Source organism: Pristiophorus japonicus, chromosome 4, assembly GCF_044704955.1.
Source record: "Pristiophorus japonicus isolate sPriJap1 chromosome 4, sPriJap1.hap1, whole genome shotgun sequence".
Taxonomy (NCBI): Eukaryota; Metazoa; Chordata; class Chondrichthyes; family Pristiophoridae; genus Pristiophorus; species Pristiophorus japonicus.
This window is the reverse complement of record NC_091980.1, coordinates 306465282-306483022: the sequence shown is the minus strand read 5'-3', so window position 1 is coordinate 306483022 and position 17741 is coordinate 306465282. Positions and strand designations below refer to the sequence as shown.

Here is a 17741-nt window from a genome sequence, read left to right as displayed (position 1 = left end):
CATAAATAAAAACGAAAAATGCTGAAAATAGTCAGCCGGTCAGGCACCATCTGTGGAGAGTGAAACAGAGTTAGCGTTTGAGGTTGAGGACCGTTCGTCAGAACTGGAAAAGTTCGAGCTATAACAGGTTTTAAGCAAGTGCAGAGGCAGGCAAAAGCCAAGTGAGGAGGAAGGGACAAAAGGGAAGGTCTGTGATAGGGTGGAAGGCAGGAGAGATTTAATGACCAAAGGTATGATTGTACAAGGCAAAAGGTAGGATTGTAAAAGGCATCCCTTAGTTAAGGGATTTTTTACATTCATTAGTCAAAGAAGAGCAGGGGAGTTATCCCCTGTGTACTGGCCAATATTTATCCCTCGACCAACATCACTAAAACAGAACATCTGGTCATTATCACATTGCTATTTGTGGGAGCTTGCTGTGCACAAATTGGCTGTTGGGTTTCCTACATTACAACAGTGACTACAATCCAAATAAAAAGTACTTCATAGGCTGTAAAACACTTTGGGATGTCTGGTGTTCGTGAAAGTCGCTAGATAAATGCAATTCTTTCTTTAATCTTCTAAACTGAATTAATCTTCAGGTAAATTCAAGTTTGAATTTTCAGAGCATGTACTCTCTCGGGGGGGAAAGGAAGACTGATATGGAACTCAGTCTTTCCCAAAATGTTAGAAGGATAGCATTAAGAGTCTGATGAAAGGTCATCGAAACTCTTTCCACACTGCCTGACCCGCTGAGTGTTTCCAGTTAAGAGAAGATGGCACGATGAGGTTTGATTACAACACAATGAGAACACAGTAAGGAGATCATGACCCCAAGTGTACCCTCCCACCTACAGTCACATAATCTCCATGAGGCAAAAGAACAGATTTAAGAAAACTCTAGGCCAAATCAGTAATAGCTATTTTTAATATTTATAGTATTTTATAATATATTTATAACCTAGGTCATGAATATGAGATAGTTACTAATAAATCAAATTAAAAATTCAGGAGAAGCGTCTTTACCCAGGGAGTGGTGAAAATGTAGAACTCGCTACCACAGGGAGGAGATGAGACAACTAGCATAGATGCATTTAACGGGAAGGTAGATAAGCACGAGGGAGAAAGGAATAGAAGGGTCTGTGATAGAGTTAGATAAAGTAAGGTGGGGGAGGCTCGTGTGGAGCATAAACACCGGCATGGACCTGTTGTGCCGAATGGCCTGTTTTTGTGCTGTTAATTCTATGTAATTCAGGGAAAAAGAAAATGTCTGGAAAATTTTTCTCCAACTCCCGAAGGTGATGATTTCCAAAAGGTTACAGTGAGCATGAGGCACATCACCAAACTTCCCACCTACCTTTTGTACCCAGTAATATCAGCCACAGCAAACATGTATAGGAAAACATAATTAAAAGTTTAGCAGAAGAGACAAGTTCACAAGAGCAATGACTACATCTACAGCACAGAAGCAGGCCATTCGGCCCATCAGTAATATGCCGGTGCTTATACTCCACACCAGCCTCCTCCCACTCTACTTTATCTAACCCCATCAGCACAGCCACCAATGGTTGAGCAATTAAAATCAGTGCTGCTCAAGAGGGCAGAATTAGAGGAGCGCAGACATCTCGTGGGGTTGAGGGGCTGGAGGAGATTAGAGATCGGGAGGGGCGAGATCATGAAGGGATTTGAAAATAAGGATGATAATTTTTTTAATTAAGGGGTTGCTTAACCAGGTTCCAATGTAGGTCAGTGAGCACAGGGGTGATTGGTGAGCGGGACTTGGTGCGAGTTAGGACACGGACAGATGAATTTTGGATCACCTCAAGTATACATAGGGTAGACTGTGGGAGACCAGCCAGGAGTGCGTTGGAAGAGTCAAATCTAGAGGTAACAAGGTACGGATGAGGGTTTCAGCAGCAGATGAGCTGAGTCAAGGGCAGAGACGGGCGATGTTACGGAGGTGGAAATAGGCGGTCTTAGTTATGTTGTGGATATGTGGTCGAAAGCTCAGTTCAGGGTCAAATACGACACCAAGGTTTTTAACAGTCTGGTTCAGCCTCAGAGAAATATTAGGGAGAGGGATGGAGTTAGTGGCGAAGGAACGGATTTTGTGGCGGGGATTGAAGGCAATTGCTTTCGTCTTCCCAATATTTAATAGGAGGAAATTTCTGCTCATCCAGTGCTGGATGTCGGACAAGCAGTCCGACAATTTAGGGACAGTGGAGGGGTAGAGAGAAGTGGTGGTGAGGTAGAGTTGGGTGTCGTCAGAGTACATGTAGAGACTGATGGTGGGCTAAAAATTCAGGGGCTTTATGCTATCCGTTCCCGGCAAAGAATAGCGAAAAGAGGACGGCCCTTTGGCTCTTTCGCCATCTGGTGGCGGGTCCCGTGGCGTCCTCCATTTTCCCAGGCCCCGGCAGCACTGCCCATAAGATGCAGCGCCCTGAAAATTAAAATGATGGGAGGTGACATCAGACAGCGTGCAAAGCCGACTTCACGTCACCACGACGAACTTGGACCTTTGTGTTGAGTTCAGCGCTGGGTCCTAAGCTCGCCAGGAAAACCAAGAGTGCAACAGCCTGACAGAGGTGCTGTCAGCACCCCTTAAAGGGTCACACACACCTTTCAGATAAGTTTGCATTTACGTTTTTGAACTGAGGTATTTTTTTATTTCATTCAAGTAGTGGCTTGCTGCAATAGATGTTTCTTAAGTGTGTAGGGCGTGCTGCTGGACGCTTGCAAGGTCTCACATGGTAAAGGAAGGCCTCTGAAAAGACAGAAAATGCTGTAAATACTCAACAGACCAGGCAACATCCGTGGAGAGAAGAAACAGATTTCACATCCCTGCTGAGTATTTGCCATATTTTATGTTGTCATTTCAGATTTACAGCATCCGCTCACAAAGGGAAGAGGAGGAAGCTGAAGAGGAGGAAGCAGAAGGAAAAATGCAACCCAGACAGACCCTTTCTGGCCGGCATATCTGGGATAGAATCATCCACCTGCGGTACCAGTGACCACAACCCTAAATCCCCTTTCAACATTTGTCCCACACCTTACTTTCCCTCTGTTACTGACCATCACAGCATTCTCTTGGCTACAGTGGTGAAATAAAAGTCACCACAAAGTAAACTTTCCAAACCAACTTTATACATCTAGCCACCCAATATGATATTAAGAAATTAACTTATCAACTTTATGCATTCTCTTAGTGACTGTCTTGTGTGTGTGCCTTTGCCTATCCTTCTGACGTCACGCAGTGCCACCCCAGTTGCTGCAGCATGAATGGTGGAAGGCTGCTGGCTTTCAGTGGGGAACACTGCAAATGGCCTTGCTGGTCGACCTCTAGTTGCTGGTGGCTGGGAGTGTCAAATCGAGTGGTGGTGTTTCTTCATCTTCTTCACTCTCCTCTCCCTCTTCTTGGCCAATCACTGGCTGGGCAGGCTGCATTTCGTGGGTGTGTGAAATGAGGAATGTACAAGGGTGGCGTTGTGGGAAAGCAAGAGGTGCATGCCAGAAGGAGGATAATGAATGAGGATACCAGCATCTTGTATCTTTTCTGCCCCCCCACACCCACCCACCCCGCTAACCAAGAGCTCACTCTTGCCTCTGCCAAGAATGGCCTGTAGTGTCCAGTGTCTCCTCCATGGGGGTGAGGTGAGGCTAGGAATGATGTGCCTATTGTCGGTAGGTGAATGCCTGGAGAGGGGGTGGGGCAGGCGAGGTGGAGTCGTGCATTGAGCAGTGTGTGAGGCGAGTGATTCAGTTGGTAGGAGACGGCTTTTGAAGATGCATTCACTGACCTTGACCAGTGGTCTAAGGTCATGAAGCTTCTTTGGGCACTGGTGGGTGTGACATTGGTGGAGGCGACCTTGCTGGCAGTGACGGCCTTGGTGATGTGGTCCCACATCTTTCTTTCTGGAGAACCTCCTAGCCCCTGTGGGTAGAGGACCTCTCTTCAGTGTTGAGCGCACCCCCCCCTACACAAAGCTGGAGTGCTGGGTAAAAAAAGAGAGACAGACTATTATCTGAATGGGGACAGATTAGGAAAAGGGGAGATGCAACGAGACCTGGGTGTCATGGTACATCAGTCATTGAAAGCTGGCATGCAGGTACAGCAGGCGGTTAAGAAAGCAAATGGCATGTTGGCCTTCATAGCGAGGGGATTTGAGTACAGGGGCAGGGAGGTGTTACTACAGTTGTACAGGGCCTTGGTGAGGCCACATCTGGAGTATTGTGTACAGTTTTGGTCTCCTAACTTGAGGAAAGACATTCTTGCTATTGAGGGAATGCAGCGAAGTTTCACCAGACTGATTCCAGGGATGGCGGGACTGACATATCAAGAAAGACTGGATCAACTGGGCTTGTATTCACTGGAGTTCAGAAGAATGAGAGGGGATCTCATAGAAACGTTTAAAATTCTGACGGGTTTAGACAGGTTAGAGGCAGGAAGAATGTTCCCAATGTTGGGGAAGTCCAGAACCAGGGGTCACAGTCTAAGGATAAGGGGTAAGCCATTTAGGACCGAGATGAGAAACTTCTTCACCCAGAGAGTGGTGAACCTGTGGAATTCTCTCCCACAGAAAGTTGTTGAGGCCAATTCACTAAATACATTCAAAAAGGAGTTAGATGAAGTCCTTACTACTAGGGGGATCAAGGGGTATGGCGAGAAACCAGGAATGGGGTACTGAAGTTGCATGTTCAGCCATGAACTCATTGAATGGCAGTGCAGGCTCGAAGGGCCGAATGGCCTACTCCTGCACCTATTTTCTATGTTTTCTATGTGTCCTTCCCTGGTTTGCTGAGCTGTGTGTTAGTGCTGAAGAACATTTCTCATTTTTTGAGGTTCGGAAGGGAATTCAGCTTCAAGAGTTGAAGACTCCCATCTGGGACTTCTTTTTAATGTTAATTTTTTTTAAAGCCAGTAACGGCTGAAAACTGCATTTTTATTTTTATTAGTTCAGAAGGCATTGCCCTTTTAATTTCGCAGTTTTTTAACAAACTCCATAGCCTTGCTTCCAGAGGCTGTTGGAAGCTGCAACAGGAACTTTGTCTCCACGCCTGCACCAAGGCCACCAGGAGGGCGTTACATGGTAAGTTAGTACTGGGCTACAAATCTTTAGCCCCAGCGCGAATTTTTCTCGGGTAGTGCTGCGTCCACTTTTAGCAGCCGAGTTGCTCTATGTAAGAAATCGTGAATTGGAAGAAATAACTTGAGACCAAAAAGTCTCTTCAGACTGGTGTTAGAATTGAAGATTCATTCCATGGTACAATAGCTAAAGCTGCTTGAACAGCGTGAATATAAATAACTGATAACTGGCAACTCCAAACACTTGTAGCCCAAGAATGGCCCGTCTAACTCCAACCTTGGGAGCATGTGAAGAGGAGGGTTTCACCCAAGAGTTGAGATAAAGAACCCCACATAACATTGGTTAAATGGCCCTGCCAATACCCTACTCCAGGCCCACCCCTAAAAAGAGAATAAAAGAAAGGCCCAGAAGGCGTTTCAGGGCAGATGGTGAAGATAAGAACTGTTCGTACCACCAGCTGTCTGTCCGATCGGGACTAGTACCAGCTACTTATCATGGTCATATGTCTACTGTGTCTATCCAGATTGTGTGTTGTGTTTGACTATATTTGAACTATCGCTCGCTTAAGAACAGGCCTTATATCTCCTAAGACCCTTTGGGTATCTGTGTGTGACTTGTGATCCTAAATCTTACAACTGGTAACTTTTGTGTTGGCCACAAATTTTTAGCACACTGTGTTACATAGAAACATAGAAAGTAGGTGCAGGAGTAGGCCATTCTGCTCTTCGAGCCTGCACAATCATTCAATATGATCATGGCTGATCAAGCAACTTCAGTACCCCATTCCTGCTTTCTTTCCATAACCCTTGATCCCTTTAGCCGTAAGGGCCACATCTAACTGCCTTTTGCACATATCTAACGAACTGGCCTGAACAACTTTGTGGTAGAGAATTCCACAGGTTCAGAATTCTCTGAGTGAAGAAGTTTCTCCTCATCTCGGTCCTAAATGGCTTACCTCTTATCCTTAGACTTTGACCCCTGGTTCTGGACTTCCCCAACATCGGGAACATTTTTCCTGCATCTAACCTGTCCAAACCCGGCAGAATTTTATGTTTCTATGAGATCTATGTATTTTTGGATGATGTCACCGAGGGTCAGCATGTAGATGAGAAATATGAGAGGGGGGGCAAAGGATAGATCTTTGGTAGAAATGGAAAGGGCAGAAAATGAAAGAGAAAGAGAGGGGGGGGGGGGGGGTGAGAGAGAGGCTGGAGGTTACTTATTTGAGAAGGATCATTTCTGCTGGTTAGGGCCCCAAGGTCATACAAGCTCAGACAGGTTTAGTAACTGTGCGTCCACAACACAAAAATGCACACACTGTGATGCAAGTTAGCAATAGACCAGCAGCTTCACTCCAACGGGCTACCCATTAGCTTTGTGGCTAAGGCCACCACCCAGTGCAGCACTGAACCGTGCAGACCAGACGGGCCTGGGGCCGAGTTCGCTGATTTCAGACAGGAGCGTTTCAAATAACAGCGTTCCTTCCCCCCCCAGGTCGGGACAAAAAGTCAGCCAGGATTCCTGCTCCTCATCCTTACCCGGTGACTCCTATGGCAAAGTCCGCACAGATGCGTAGTGTGCGGATTGTTGCGACGCCTCCCAAAAGTCCAATAGCCGAGCAATACTCACAGGGCTCACAAACGGGCTACTTTGGTGAGGTGCTGGTGTGTGCCCAGCACCTGTGGAGTCATAACCCAGCCTCAGATAATCACCTACGGGAGGGTTGCGAGGAAACTTGAGCCGGGGATGAGGGGGGGAGGGAAGAGGTGGGGGGTGGACAAAGAATGACTGAAATCTTCTTTTAATGTTTGATCCTCACCTAAACTCAAATCAGCTAAACTCAAAATGAGTAAGTTAATGTATTAACCTCTGTTATAAAGCTCTCAGACTTTGTCCTGCAATCCAATATATATTAACTTAGCTGTGTAATATATAGTGACCTGTAAACTGAAACCAGCTTTCACATATTAGTGCAAGTGACCGATTCCAAGAACCGACAAGATTAAATGTTAAACTAGGGATGAAAGATTGGTGTTTCAATGGGTCTTTTTTACGCTTGAGACCTTCTCATTTTTTAGGCGCAGACAAGAAGAATGGTCACTTGGCTGAGGTGCCCGGCAGCACCATTGAAGCTTGACCCCAGCATCAGTCAGGACCCCCAGGAGATGAGGAACTTTATTTTTAAGGAAAGACTGGAAAGGACAAGAATTGAAGCCAATGCTCCCTGTGAGCTGCACTTTGTTCTGCACGGCCTGTTTCTTTCAATGCGCGGCCCCTTTAAATTTCTGCGCATGGGCGGCATTTACAATGCAAGAGCCGGTGATTGGCCTGCATGGGACCTTTCGTATTATTGCCCGGCTGCGTGCGTACGCACCTTAGCGGGAACATTGTTTGAGGCACTATAACCCAATTTCTTCGGCGGTCCCTCGTATCGAGGATGACTTGCTTCCACACCAAAAAGGAATGAATGCACATGTGTTTCGATGAGGACCTGATATTCCAGGACCCGGACTACATATTGAAGGGTGGAAGATGCCTGTGCGTGGATTTTTTTTAACGTGTGGTGGCCGTTGCACGCCAGCCACCACACGGGTTTGACAGAGCTAGGTCTTGGTCCAGTGGCAAGGATTAACCGAGACGACTGGAGACCTGCTCTGCTGCACAGATCTAATGTGCGCACATATCGAAGTGTGGGCTGGCCCGTGCTGCCCCTGGGCCCTCGCCTCTCCTGGGCCCCGAACTCGCGCCTCTCCTGGGCCCCCATCATGTCGCTCCTGGGCCCCAATCTCTCTCCGCTCCGGTCATTCGCCGCTCCCCTGCCACGATCTCTCTCCGCTTTGATCAGAACCCAATTTAACCACCGTATGGCTAACAAGCAATCATGAGCTCTACCACTCACATTCCAGGATACTCACCAATTGTTTTGCACTCACAGTATTTCTTGTGAGTTACGAGTGTAAGATGCCCTATTCTTTTATACATATACATGTAGGTTTAGGATTTGGTTTAATCTTGTATGCTTATGGTTTTTGCTTTGTTTTTGCATATTAATAGCTTGTAGACTTTGACTGTACAATAATAAAATGCTCAGGTTGTTCACTCCCAGAATTCATTTAGCAAGAAAAGGCTTTTGTTAGCAAGGAATGCTGAATAAGGGGTCAATGATCTCCCAGAGAAGAGGGTAGCCTATAGCACAAACAAACAAGACAATGGTCAACAGAACTGTTGGGAAACTGAAAAACCTTTTAAGGGATGGCTGTGCACGACTGGAGCCCTATAAATATTTTAAGCTTTCCTCCACGATTCGTAGGGAGAGATAAAAATGAAAGAATCTACGAAGGTTACATTCTCTATCCAGAGTGAAATCAGGTAATATTGTTTATTTCTCTGTATGACTATTGCTTAAGACAATTTTTTTAATCGTTCATGAGATGTGGGCATCGCTGGCAAAGCCAGCATTTATGCCCATCCCTAATTGCCCTAGAAAAGGTGGTAGTGAGCCACCTTCTTGAACTGTTGCAGTCCATGTGGTCCAGTTAAGTTTATGGTCAATGGTGACCCCCAGGGTGTTGATGGTGGGGGATTCAGTGATAGTAATGCCGTTAAATGAGTATGTCAGAACTCGTTTAAACTCAATAAAGATTATTTGTAACAAAATTGGTGTCAAGTCCAAGAACCTTACATTAGGAAGTCGCTGAAGATATATCACCAACAATGTCTCCACAAAATCCTGCAAGTCCCCTGGGAGGACAGGCGCACCAACATCAGTGTCCTCGCCCAGGCTAACATCCCCAGCATTGAAGCACTGACCACACTCGATCTGCTTCGCTGGGCAGGTCACATGTCAGACACGAGACTCCCTAAGCAATTGCTCTATGCGGAGCTCCTTTACGGCAAACGAGCCAAAGGTGGGCAGCAGAAACATTACAAGGACACCTTCACAGCCTCCCTGGTAAAGTGCGACATCACCACTGACACCTGGGAGTCCCTCGCCGAAGACCGCCCTAGGTGGAGAAAGTGCATCCGGGAGGGCGTTGAACTCTTCGAATCTCAACGCTGCGAGCGTAAAGAGGTCAGGCGCAGGCAGCGGAAGGAGCGCGCGGCAAATCAGTCCCATCCCCGCCTTCCCCCGACGAATGTGTCCCACCTGTGACAGGGACTGTGGCTCTTGTATCAGACTATTCAGTCACCAAAGAACTCACTTTAGGAGTGGAAGCAAGTCTTCCTCGATTCCGAGGGACTGCCTATGATGATGATGACGACATTAGGAAACAACATATAAGGAGTGTTTGATCCTACCTGATATCAGAATTGGTGCTGAGTGGTGGGGCGCTCCACTCGCCAGGTTTACTCCTGTACAGCAATGGCAGTGGTTCATTGTTTGCCAAGCAAAACTTCTCAAAGTCATCGGCAAGCTGCTTGTTCACTATCACAATGTTGGCTTGCTTGAAACCTATTAAGATAAATCCATAAGACTTGAATAATTATCAAAGGCAAACTTCCCAAAATACCAGGCAAAAAGGAAACTTGCTGGGCCGGATTTTGCTGCAAGCGGCGAACAAACAACGTTAGCCAAACATCCAAAAATCGTAGCACCCTCTACAGGGCATCTAGGACTTGTGCGAACAGGCCAAACCACTGTGTATCTCCTTAACCAATCAGATTGAAGAATCATTAATGAGCAGTGCAGACTTTGAACCAGGAAGTGTAAGTTGGAACATTGAATTCAATGTCAAATCATGTACAGAAATCGAAATAAAGAGAGGGGGCAAAAAGATTGGATTAAAAAAGAAAAAAAAAGTCAGAAAGAAAAAGTTTTAAAACATTATATCAATTTAAACTAAAACTCCAACAATAATTAAAAGTTATGAAGGAATGAGACTCCACCATTATAAAAGTTAATGGTCTCTGCCAGAGAGGTAGTTTGGCAGTAATTAAGACTTACCACACCATTAAAAGGATACTTAGACTGGAATGAACAAACCTTAACTTTCTGTGGCGAGTTTTAGTTCGTATCTACGATGTCAGTACAGGAACCTCACGGCGTTCAATATATTTAAATGGGGAACCAGAGAGCGAGGTGCCACTTTCGCATAGCTTACAGAAGGGCAGTGCATCTCAGACAGTAACTTCTGGATTTTCACCTTTAACTGCGTATGTGCGCTTGCCAGTAGTTGCAGTCCGATTTGCACATAAATAACAGTGGGCACCGTTAGTCTCACTGCTATTTTTACCGCAAAATCCTACCCATTGAGTTCAGGCTTGGTACTTCCAATTATCCCCAGCTCTTCTGAAAGTGCAAACTTCTGTTGAGGTATTGTACCTCACCCAAGCTGCTGGACCGTGTGAGCCTATTCAGGAGTACCGCCGGTGCAGTGGTTATGTTACTGGATGTAATGTATTTGTTTCATGGTGTAATGTATGCACCTATGAGTATGCTCACAGGTTTGTAGAGCTGTTGAGACACACCATGGCACACCATCTTGCCGTCCGGAGGCAAAAGATCCCATGACACTATTTCGAAGAACAGGGGTGTTATCCCCAGTGTCCTGGCCAATATTTATCCCTCAAACAACATAACAAAAAAACCCAGATTATCTGATCATCATAGATTGAACCTCCCTTAACAGGAACCCTCGGGACCTGGCCTGTTTTGGATAAGGGGTTTTTCCGGATGAGGGGTGGTCACGTTAAATTGGATGGTACAGGTACTGAGCAAGGGAATATCTGGGCTGGCTGGCTTGGGACTGGGAGTGTGCCAGAGAGATCATGGTGGGGGGGAGGGTGGATCGCGGGGTCAGGTCAACGATTGAGGGAGTGGGCAGCGAGGAAGGACTTCAATTTGTTTATGTCAGAGTTCTGCGCAAGCGCCACCCAGTGGCCAGGAATGGTTCTGGACGAGGGGAGGTTATGATAAGGGAGTTCTGGATAAGGGAGGTTCAACCTGTATCACATTGCTGTTTGTGAGACCTTGCTGTGCGTAAGTTGGCTGCTGCATTTCCCACATTACAACAGTAACTACACTCCAAAAGTACTTCATTGGCTGCAAAGCACTTTGAGACGTCCGGTGGTCAAGAAAGGTGCTATATAAATCCAAGTCTTTATTTTTTTTCCTCCTACTGCCATCCCTCCCGAGACCAGCTAGCTCAGCATAGCCTGCATGTTGAAACTGAGTCTTCGTGGTATCACACTCGGCGATGCCTTTACTCGCTAAACTCAGTGCAGTGCTGAGGGAGTGCCGCACTGTTGGAGGTGCCGTCTTTCAGATGAGATGTTAAACCGAGCCCCCGTCTGCCCTCTCAGGTGGACGTAAAAGATCCCATGGCACTATTTCGAAGGAGAGCAGGAGAGTTATCCCGGTGTCCTGGCCAATATTTATCCCTAAAACCGATTATTTGGTCATTATCACATTGCTTTTTTTGTGGGAGCTTGAAGTGCGCAAATTTGGCTGCCACGTTTTCCAGCATTACAACATTACAACACTCCAAGAAAGTACTTAATTGGCTGTAAAGCGCTTTGGGACGTCCTGAGGTCATGAAAGACGCTGTAGAAATGCAAGTCTTTTTTTCTTTAAGCTGTTGGGGGAGCTCCAGCTGTACATTTTGCTGCACATCAAAGCTTTAATCCACACACGTAAAAAAGGTTTTAAAAATAACTCCATAAATTCCAAAGGAAAATTGTTTTCGCAAACTAACACTGGCGTGACTGTCACTTCCGTAGGATTTGACGGATTGTCACTCTATCTGTCGGCTTTCTAACAGAAGGTGTTTCCCGATTCCTATATCCAGAGTCTCGATTCACAACATTTAGGAGCAATCCAATTCCTGAGTGCACCAAGTGGACTGCATGTCAGCTTGGAAAGGTCATAAGTCATTGGCAGTGAGGGGCCAACCAAAGAAAATCCAGTTCCCCCCATTCTTTAATTTTCATTCCTTTCCAAGATGTGTGCATCGCTGGCAAGGTCACATTTATTGTCCATCCCGTGTTGTCCTGAATCGGTGATGGTGGGGTCCTTCTGCTTGAAGCCCCACTGAGTGACCACTTCAAGGAGCATGAAGGGCTAACACATACAGTCGGACTGCAGTCATACATTAGCCAGACCTGGTAGGGATGGCAGGTTCCTTTATTGAAGGACATTAGTGAAGGTTGGGTTTATGACATCCATCTGACACCTTTAACGGATATTGCTTCCCCTTGGTGCCAAACCATAAATTACCAGATTTATTGAACACAGTTTCACAACTTAAAAAGACTTGCATTTCTATAGCACCTTTCAGGACCTCAGGACTTCCCAAAGTGCTTTACAGCCACTGAAGTACTTTTGAAGTGTAGTCACTGCTGTAATGTAGGAAATGCAGCAGCCAATTTCCTAAAAACTCAGCATACTCCTCGGGGCCAAATTTCATCAGCACATCAGCTGCTGCCGCCCACTGCCGTCGACATTCCTCCTGAACATCCGCCCAGTGCTACTTTCGACGTGGCCTGGAGCGGGTGGGAGGAGAGAGCCGTCGGCAACCGCCCGCTGATGTCAGCGGACGGCCGAGTGGCGCAACTGAGCTCCCGCCCGCCGAGCTCCCAGATTTCTGTGGGTGAGAGTCGGCAGGACTCGGCGGCAGAACGGGGGTGGACCGCTGCGAGGAGGCTGGTCTGTCCCTGATGGCAAGTGTGAAGAACCTGAAACAAAGGTAAGTGAACATTTTAATTTTTTTTTTCAACAGCGACCTAGATGGGGTACCCTGAAGGCCTTCGGATAGTTTTTTTATTTTTTACTTGTTTTTTTTCAGGTCTTCAACCCTCTATGGGCATGACTCCATCCTTGGCAGCATTTCTGCTCATGAACTGTGCAAATTCGTCTGAACCAAATTGCAACCCATTATCAGACACAATTTCTTCTGGGAGGCCATAGGAAGAAAACAATCTTCGCAAATTGTCTAGTGTTTTACATGTTGTTATTTTCTGCATCAGAAACACCTCTACCCACTTCGAATGGCTATCAATCACAATGAACAATTGTTGTCCTTCTAGCCCAGCAAAATCTACATTTAACCTTTGCCACACCCTGGGAGGCCATTTCCATGGCTGTAGTGGTTTCTTGCTTACCGATTAACATGTTATACACTGACTAATGATGTACTCGATATCTTTATCTAAACCTGACCACCACAAGTAACTGCGTGTAAAACTCTTGGTCAAGCACATTCCCAGGTGCTAGTCCTGAAGATCGCCTAACAATTTGGACCTGAACTTATTTGGGATAACTACTCTTGCACCCCACATTATACAATCTTTACCCACTGATAATTCATTCCCACGAACAAAGTATGGATGAATATCTTTCTCTGATACCTGGTTTGGCCAGCCATTTTGCTATGTAATCATGCACCTTTGACATAACTGGATCACGTTTGGTTGCTCTATCAATCTCTTCAGCTGTGACTGGCAGTTCATCAATTTATGAAAAATAGAACACTTCTAATTTAGAGATAATATTCTCAGTTTATAGTCTTTTGAGTTCTTTCTCGACTTTCTCCTTGAGTGTGTATGGTACGGGACATGGCTTGCAGTAAACTGGTCTTGCATCTTTCTGCACCCTGACACTCGCCTTGAAGACTTGGATCGGACTGCCTGTTTCGCGGAACATCTTCGGATACTGCTTGATGATGTCATCTTTCGATGCAAATTTCATTTCCACACGAAAAATCTCATTCCAATCCAGCTGCAGTGATCCCAACCAATTTCTATCGATCAAGACAGGCTTATCTCCTACCACTACTGTGAGAGGCAAGCTCTAAAACCGATCCTTGTATTTCACAGGTATGGTGATACGTCCTACAACAGGAATTTGCTCTTCTGAGTGGCCTTGCAGCTCTATCTTCATTTTCTCCAGTCGAAAATCACACAACTTGCGAGCTCCAGCGATTCCGGTACGACGCTCACGGATGCACTAGTGTCGATTTCCATGGGTATCCTAGTTCCTGCTATTTGTATGACGATACTTTGCGAATTGCTGTGAGATACCTTTGTGCTCCTGTGATGTTTATCTCCAGAACCTCCTCGTCCTGTTGCTTCTCTTCAATGCTATGTAGTGTCTGACAATTTCTACTTCTAGTATTGAAAGTTGATTTACTCCTCAGTCGACATGCCTATGCAAGATGCCCAGTTTTCTTGCAGAAGAAACACTCTGCCTTCACATATAGATAGTTTGTGAGCGATATGTTGTCCCAGGCACCGATAGCACGACTTCAATGCGCTGTTACCCTGGCCAGTTGCTGAGGCCTTGGTACACAACTGACTTTTACTTTTAACCTGCAGGTGATTCACCTCAGTTGTCTGATGACTGGAAATGGTTCAAAATTCTCGGGAGTATTGGTCGGCCATAACCACCAACATAGCTGTCTGACAAGCTAAATCAAAAGTCAAGTTAGGGGTTGTCAACAAATTCCTTCTGATTGCTTCATTTTTCATCCCACAAACAAAGCGGTCATGCAATGCTCAATCCTGAAAGTTTACGAAATGAGTGAATGGATAGCTTTTTTAAAGCTACAATATACTCACTGATACCCTCGTTAATTAACTTATCTCGTATTCCAAAACGTTCAGCAATTTCCAGGGGCTCAGGACTGTAGTACTGTAGAATCTCAGTCAGTGGTATGTCCTTTGGCTTGATGGGAACAAGCACATTTTTCAAGGTTTCATACACCTCGGGGTGTGCTTCAGTCAGGAAAATAGCCCGTTTCCTTTCTAAAATCACCCGGTTATGGTTTTCATCATCGGGCACTTCAACAATGCAATTTGTGATGAAAAACATTTCAAGCCACTCCACATATGCTCTGAAAGTCTCTCGGTCACGATGGAACTCATCCAAGCGCCCTATTCTTCCCATAGGCGCGGCCATCTCGTTGACAGTTCGGCCAAGTGTGCTTTAAATTGATCTTGTTTTTTTTTAAGCTGTTCTGCAAAACAAAGAACCTCTCGAAGTCTCTCTGTCGATTGGTTGGATCATCCACCAACAAAAATTTCAGCTAGGGAATCCAGAAATCCTATCCTCATTGCCAATGTGATACATTCTTACGACATCACTAAAGCACACACTCTACACAAGATGGCACTAATACAGAAAACCTGTCATCATGTGACTTTGCCACATGACCCTTTTATTATTTACATCAGTAGTTAGTTGCATTACCACAGTAGGCGACTAGATAGAGCAGTAGTCCACTAGGGGGAGCTCTATTACAGGTTGAGGGATAAATATTGGCCAGGATCAATGCTCTCTTTAAGCTGCGCAGCCGCGCAACTCCCTGGAAAAAATCAACGGATACATTGGCCTGGACACCGGGAGAACTCCCCTAATCTTCTTTGAAATAGTGGCCAGGGATCCTTTATGCCCTGAGGTCATAAAAGGCGCTATATAAATGCAAGCCTTTCTTTCAAAGTGCCACAAGTGAATGAAGGTGTTAATGTGCAGCTCAAGCACAATCAGTTGCTTCAAATCGTGAATCAGCCAAGTGCCAACCCTGCGGTTCCACCATCGGGCAACATCGCTCTCGTGCTAGATTGCCCACGCTCAGCTATCAATACGAAGCCAGGAGATTTACTGCGTCTTTAAAAAAAATAGCAATTTGAATAACTTCATGGTCTTGGTTTTTAAAAGGTTAGTAGGAAGAGTTCCTTAGCTTGTGAGTCTATGTCAGTGGGACATTTGTTTTCGATTGCTGACAAATTGTGTGGGCCCTGGCGCTATAAACTGAGATCAAAGTACTTCTTACATTGCCAGGTCCGCAGGCAGCACAGTGAGTTCTCGCTGCATCGTGTTTTGTCCCCAGGCACTACTACTGAAATCAGCTCCCTGGCTACAGTGGGAGGTAAGAGAGCAACCATATTATCCGAATTATGCTAGGGCTGTTTCTATCTGCCTCTCTTTCTCTCCTCGCTGCCACTCCTTCCACCTTGCCTATTCATGCTGATTCTCTCACCGTCCTTTCCTTTCGGTGGAAAATATGACGAGCTGCATTTGGGATTGGTGGGTGGGGGAGGGGTGAAATACGGCCCTCAGTAGCACCCCACCCCCAATCACTTCTGAATCCCTTATCCTAGGACCTGCCCAAGACCTGTTCTCTTCCTGCCACCTACTCACTTTCATCATTACACCCACCTCTTCCCCTTTGAACTAGCCCATCACCTCCAAGTTACATAACATCCTGACTGGAAAATATATCGCCGTTCCTTCATCGTCGCTGGGTCAAAATCCTGGAACCCCCTCCCTGATAGCACTGTGGGAGTACCTTCACCACACGGACTGCAGCGGTTCAAGGCGGTGGCTCACCACCACCTTCTCAAGGGCAATTAGGGATGGACCATAAAATCTGGCATTGCCAACGACGCCCACATCCCGGAACGAATTTACAAAACATCTCAACCCCCTGTATTCTCCCCTACCTCTTGCTCCATCACTTATGTTACCCTTAACCCTCCATCCATATATCTACTCCACCATCCCCATACACTCACACACTGCCCAAAGGCCAGAAATCACCTCTCCCCACCTGTCAAACTCTCCATGCTTATCTGTTTCCTTCACAGATGCTTGGCCATTTTCAAAATTCAACATCCTTTTTTTCTTAAAAAAAATACCAACTTAGAATGAGGAAAGGAGTTGCCTGCCTGCCTTTCTCTCTGTGTCTCTCGTAGCGTATTAGGCCGCTGAGCAAATTTCCAATGATAATATGGATGTGCAGTGCTTGCGGACATTTCTCAGAGACGGGACGAAGCGCTGTATGAATGTAAGTCTTGTTGCTGAGCCGAGGAACATCAGGTCAGAGTTGTTGAGCTGGAGTCAGAGTTGCAGACATTGCAGGGCATCAGAGAGGGGCAGAGTTAGATAGACGCTTGATCCAGGAGGTCGTCACACCCATTAGGTTAGGTAGTGGTACAGGTCTGGTTAATGGTCAGGGACAGCAGGGTGTGACAGCGAGTCAGGCAGGTAAGGGGACCACAGGTGCAGTGCTGGAGGAGCCTCGGCCTTTGCCCTTATCCGACAGGCACGAGGACCTCACGATGTCCTTATCAAAAGCCTTTTGAAAGTCCAAATACACCACATCCACTGGTTCTCCCTTGTCCACTCTACTAGTTACATCCTCAAAAAATTCCAGAAGATTTGTCAAACATGATTTCCCCTTCATAAATCCATGCTGACTTGGACAGATCCTGTCACTGCTTTCCAAATGCGCTGCTATTTCATCCTTAATAACTGATTCCAACATTTTCCCCACTAACCGGGCTAACTGGTCTATAATTACCCGCTTTCTCTCTCCCTCCCTTTTCAAAAAGTGGTGTTACATTAGCTACCCTCCAGTCCATAGGAACTGATCCCAGAGTCGATAGACTGTTGGAAAATGATCACCAACGCATCCACTATTTCTAGGGCCACTTCCTTAAGTACTCTGGCTTCCGCCCCACAAGCGGATGTCGGCCCGGTTCATGACCCGCGAGGCTGGTGCTGATACCGCTAGCGGCAGGCTCGTGGGGCACTGTCCAATTTCTGCTGCGGGGCGGAAATGGGTCGATGCGCATGGCGATGATGTCATTGGCGGTTGTCCGGCGGCACGGAGCGCTACCAGTGGGGCACAGCGCTACCATTGCAGCGCCTCGTCTAACTCCTGTGTAATTTCATGG

At 46.3% G+C, this 17741-nt stretch overlaps 1 protein-coding gene across 2 annotated transcripts in view; it reads right to left on the bottom strand.

The window, feature by feature from the left end:
* Positions 1–17741, bottom strand: part of dglucy (D-glutamate cyclase) — a 99952-nt gene that overhangs the window by 48282 nt on the left and 33929 nt on the right. For both annotated transcript variants that reach the window (XM_070879672.1, XM_070879673.1), the window contains exon 3: positions 9366–9519. In XM_070879672.1, coding sequence (XP_070735773.1) covers positions 9366–9519 — 154 coding nt within the window. The remainder of the gene's footprint in view (positions 1–9365; positions 9520–17741) is intronic.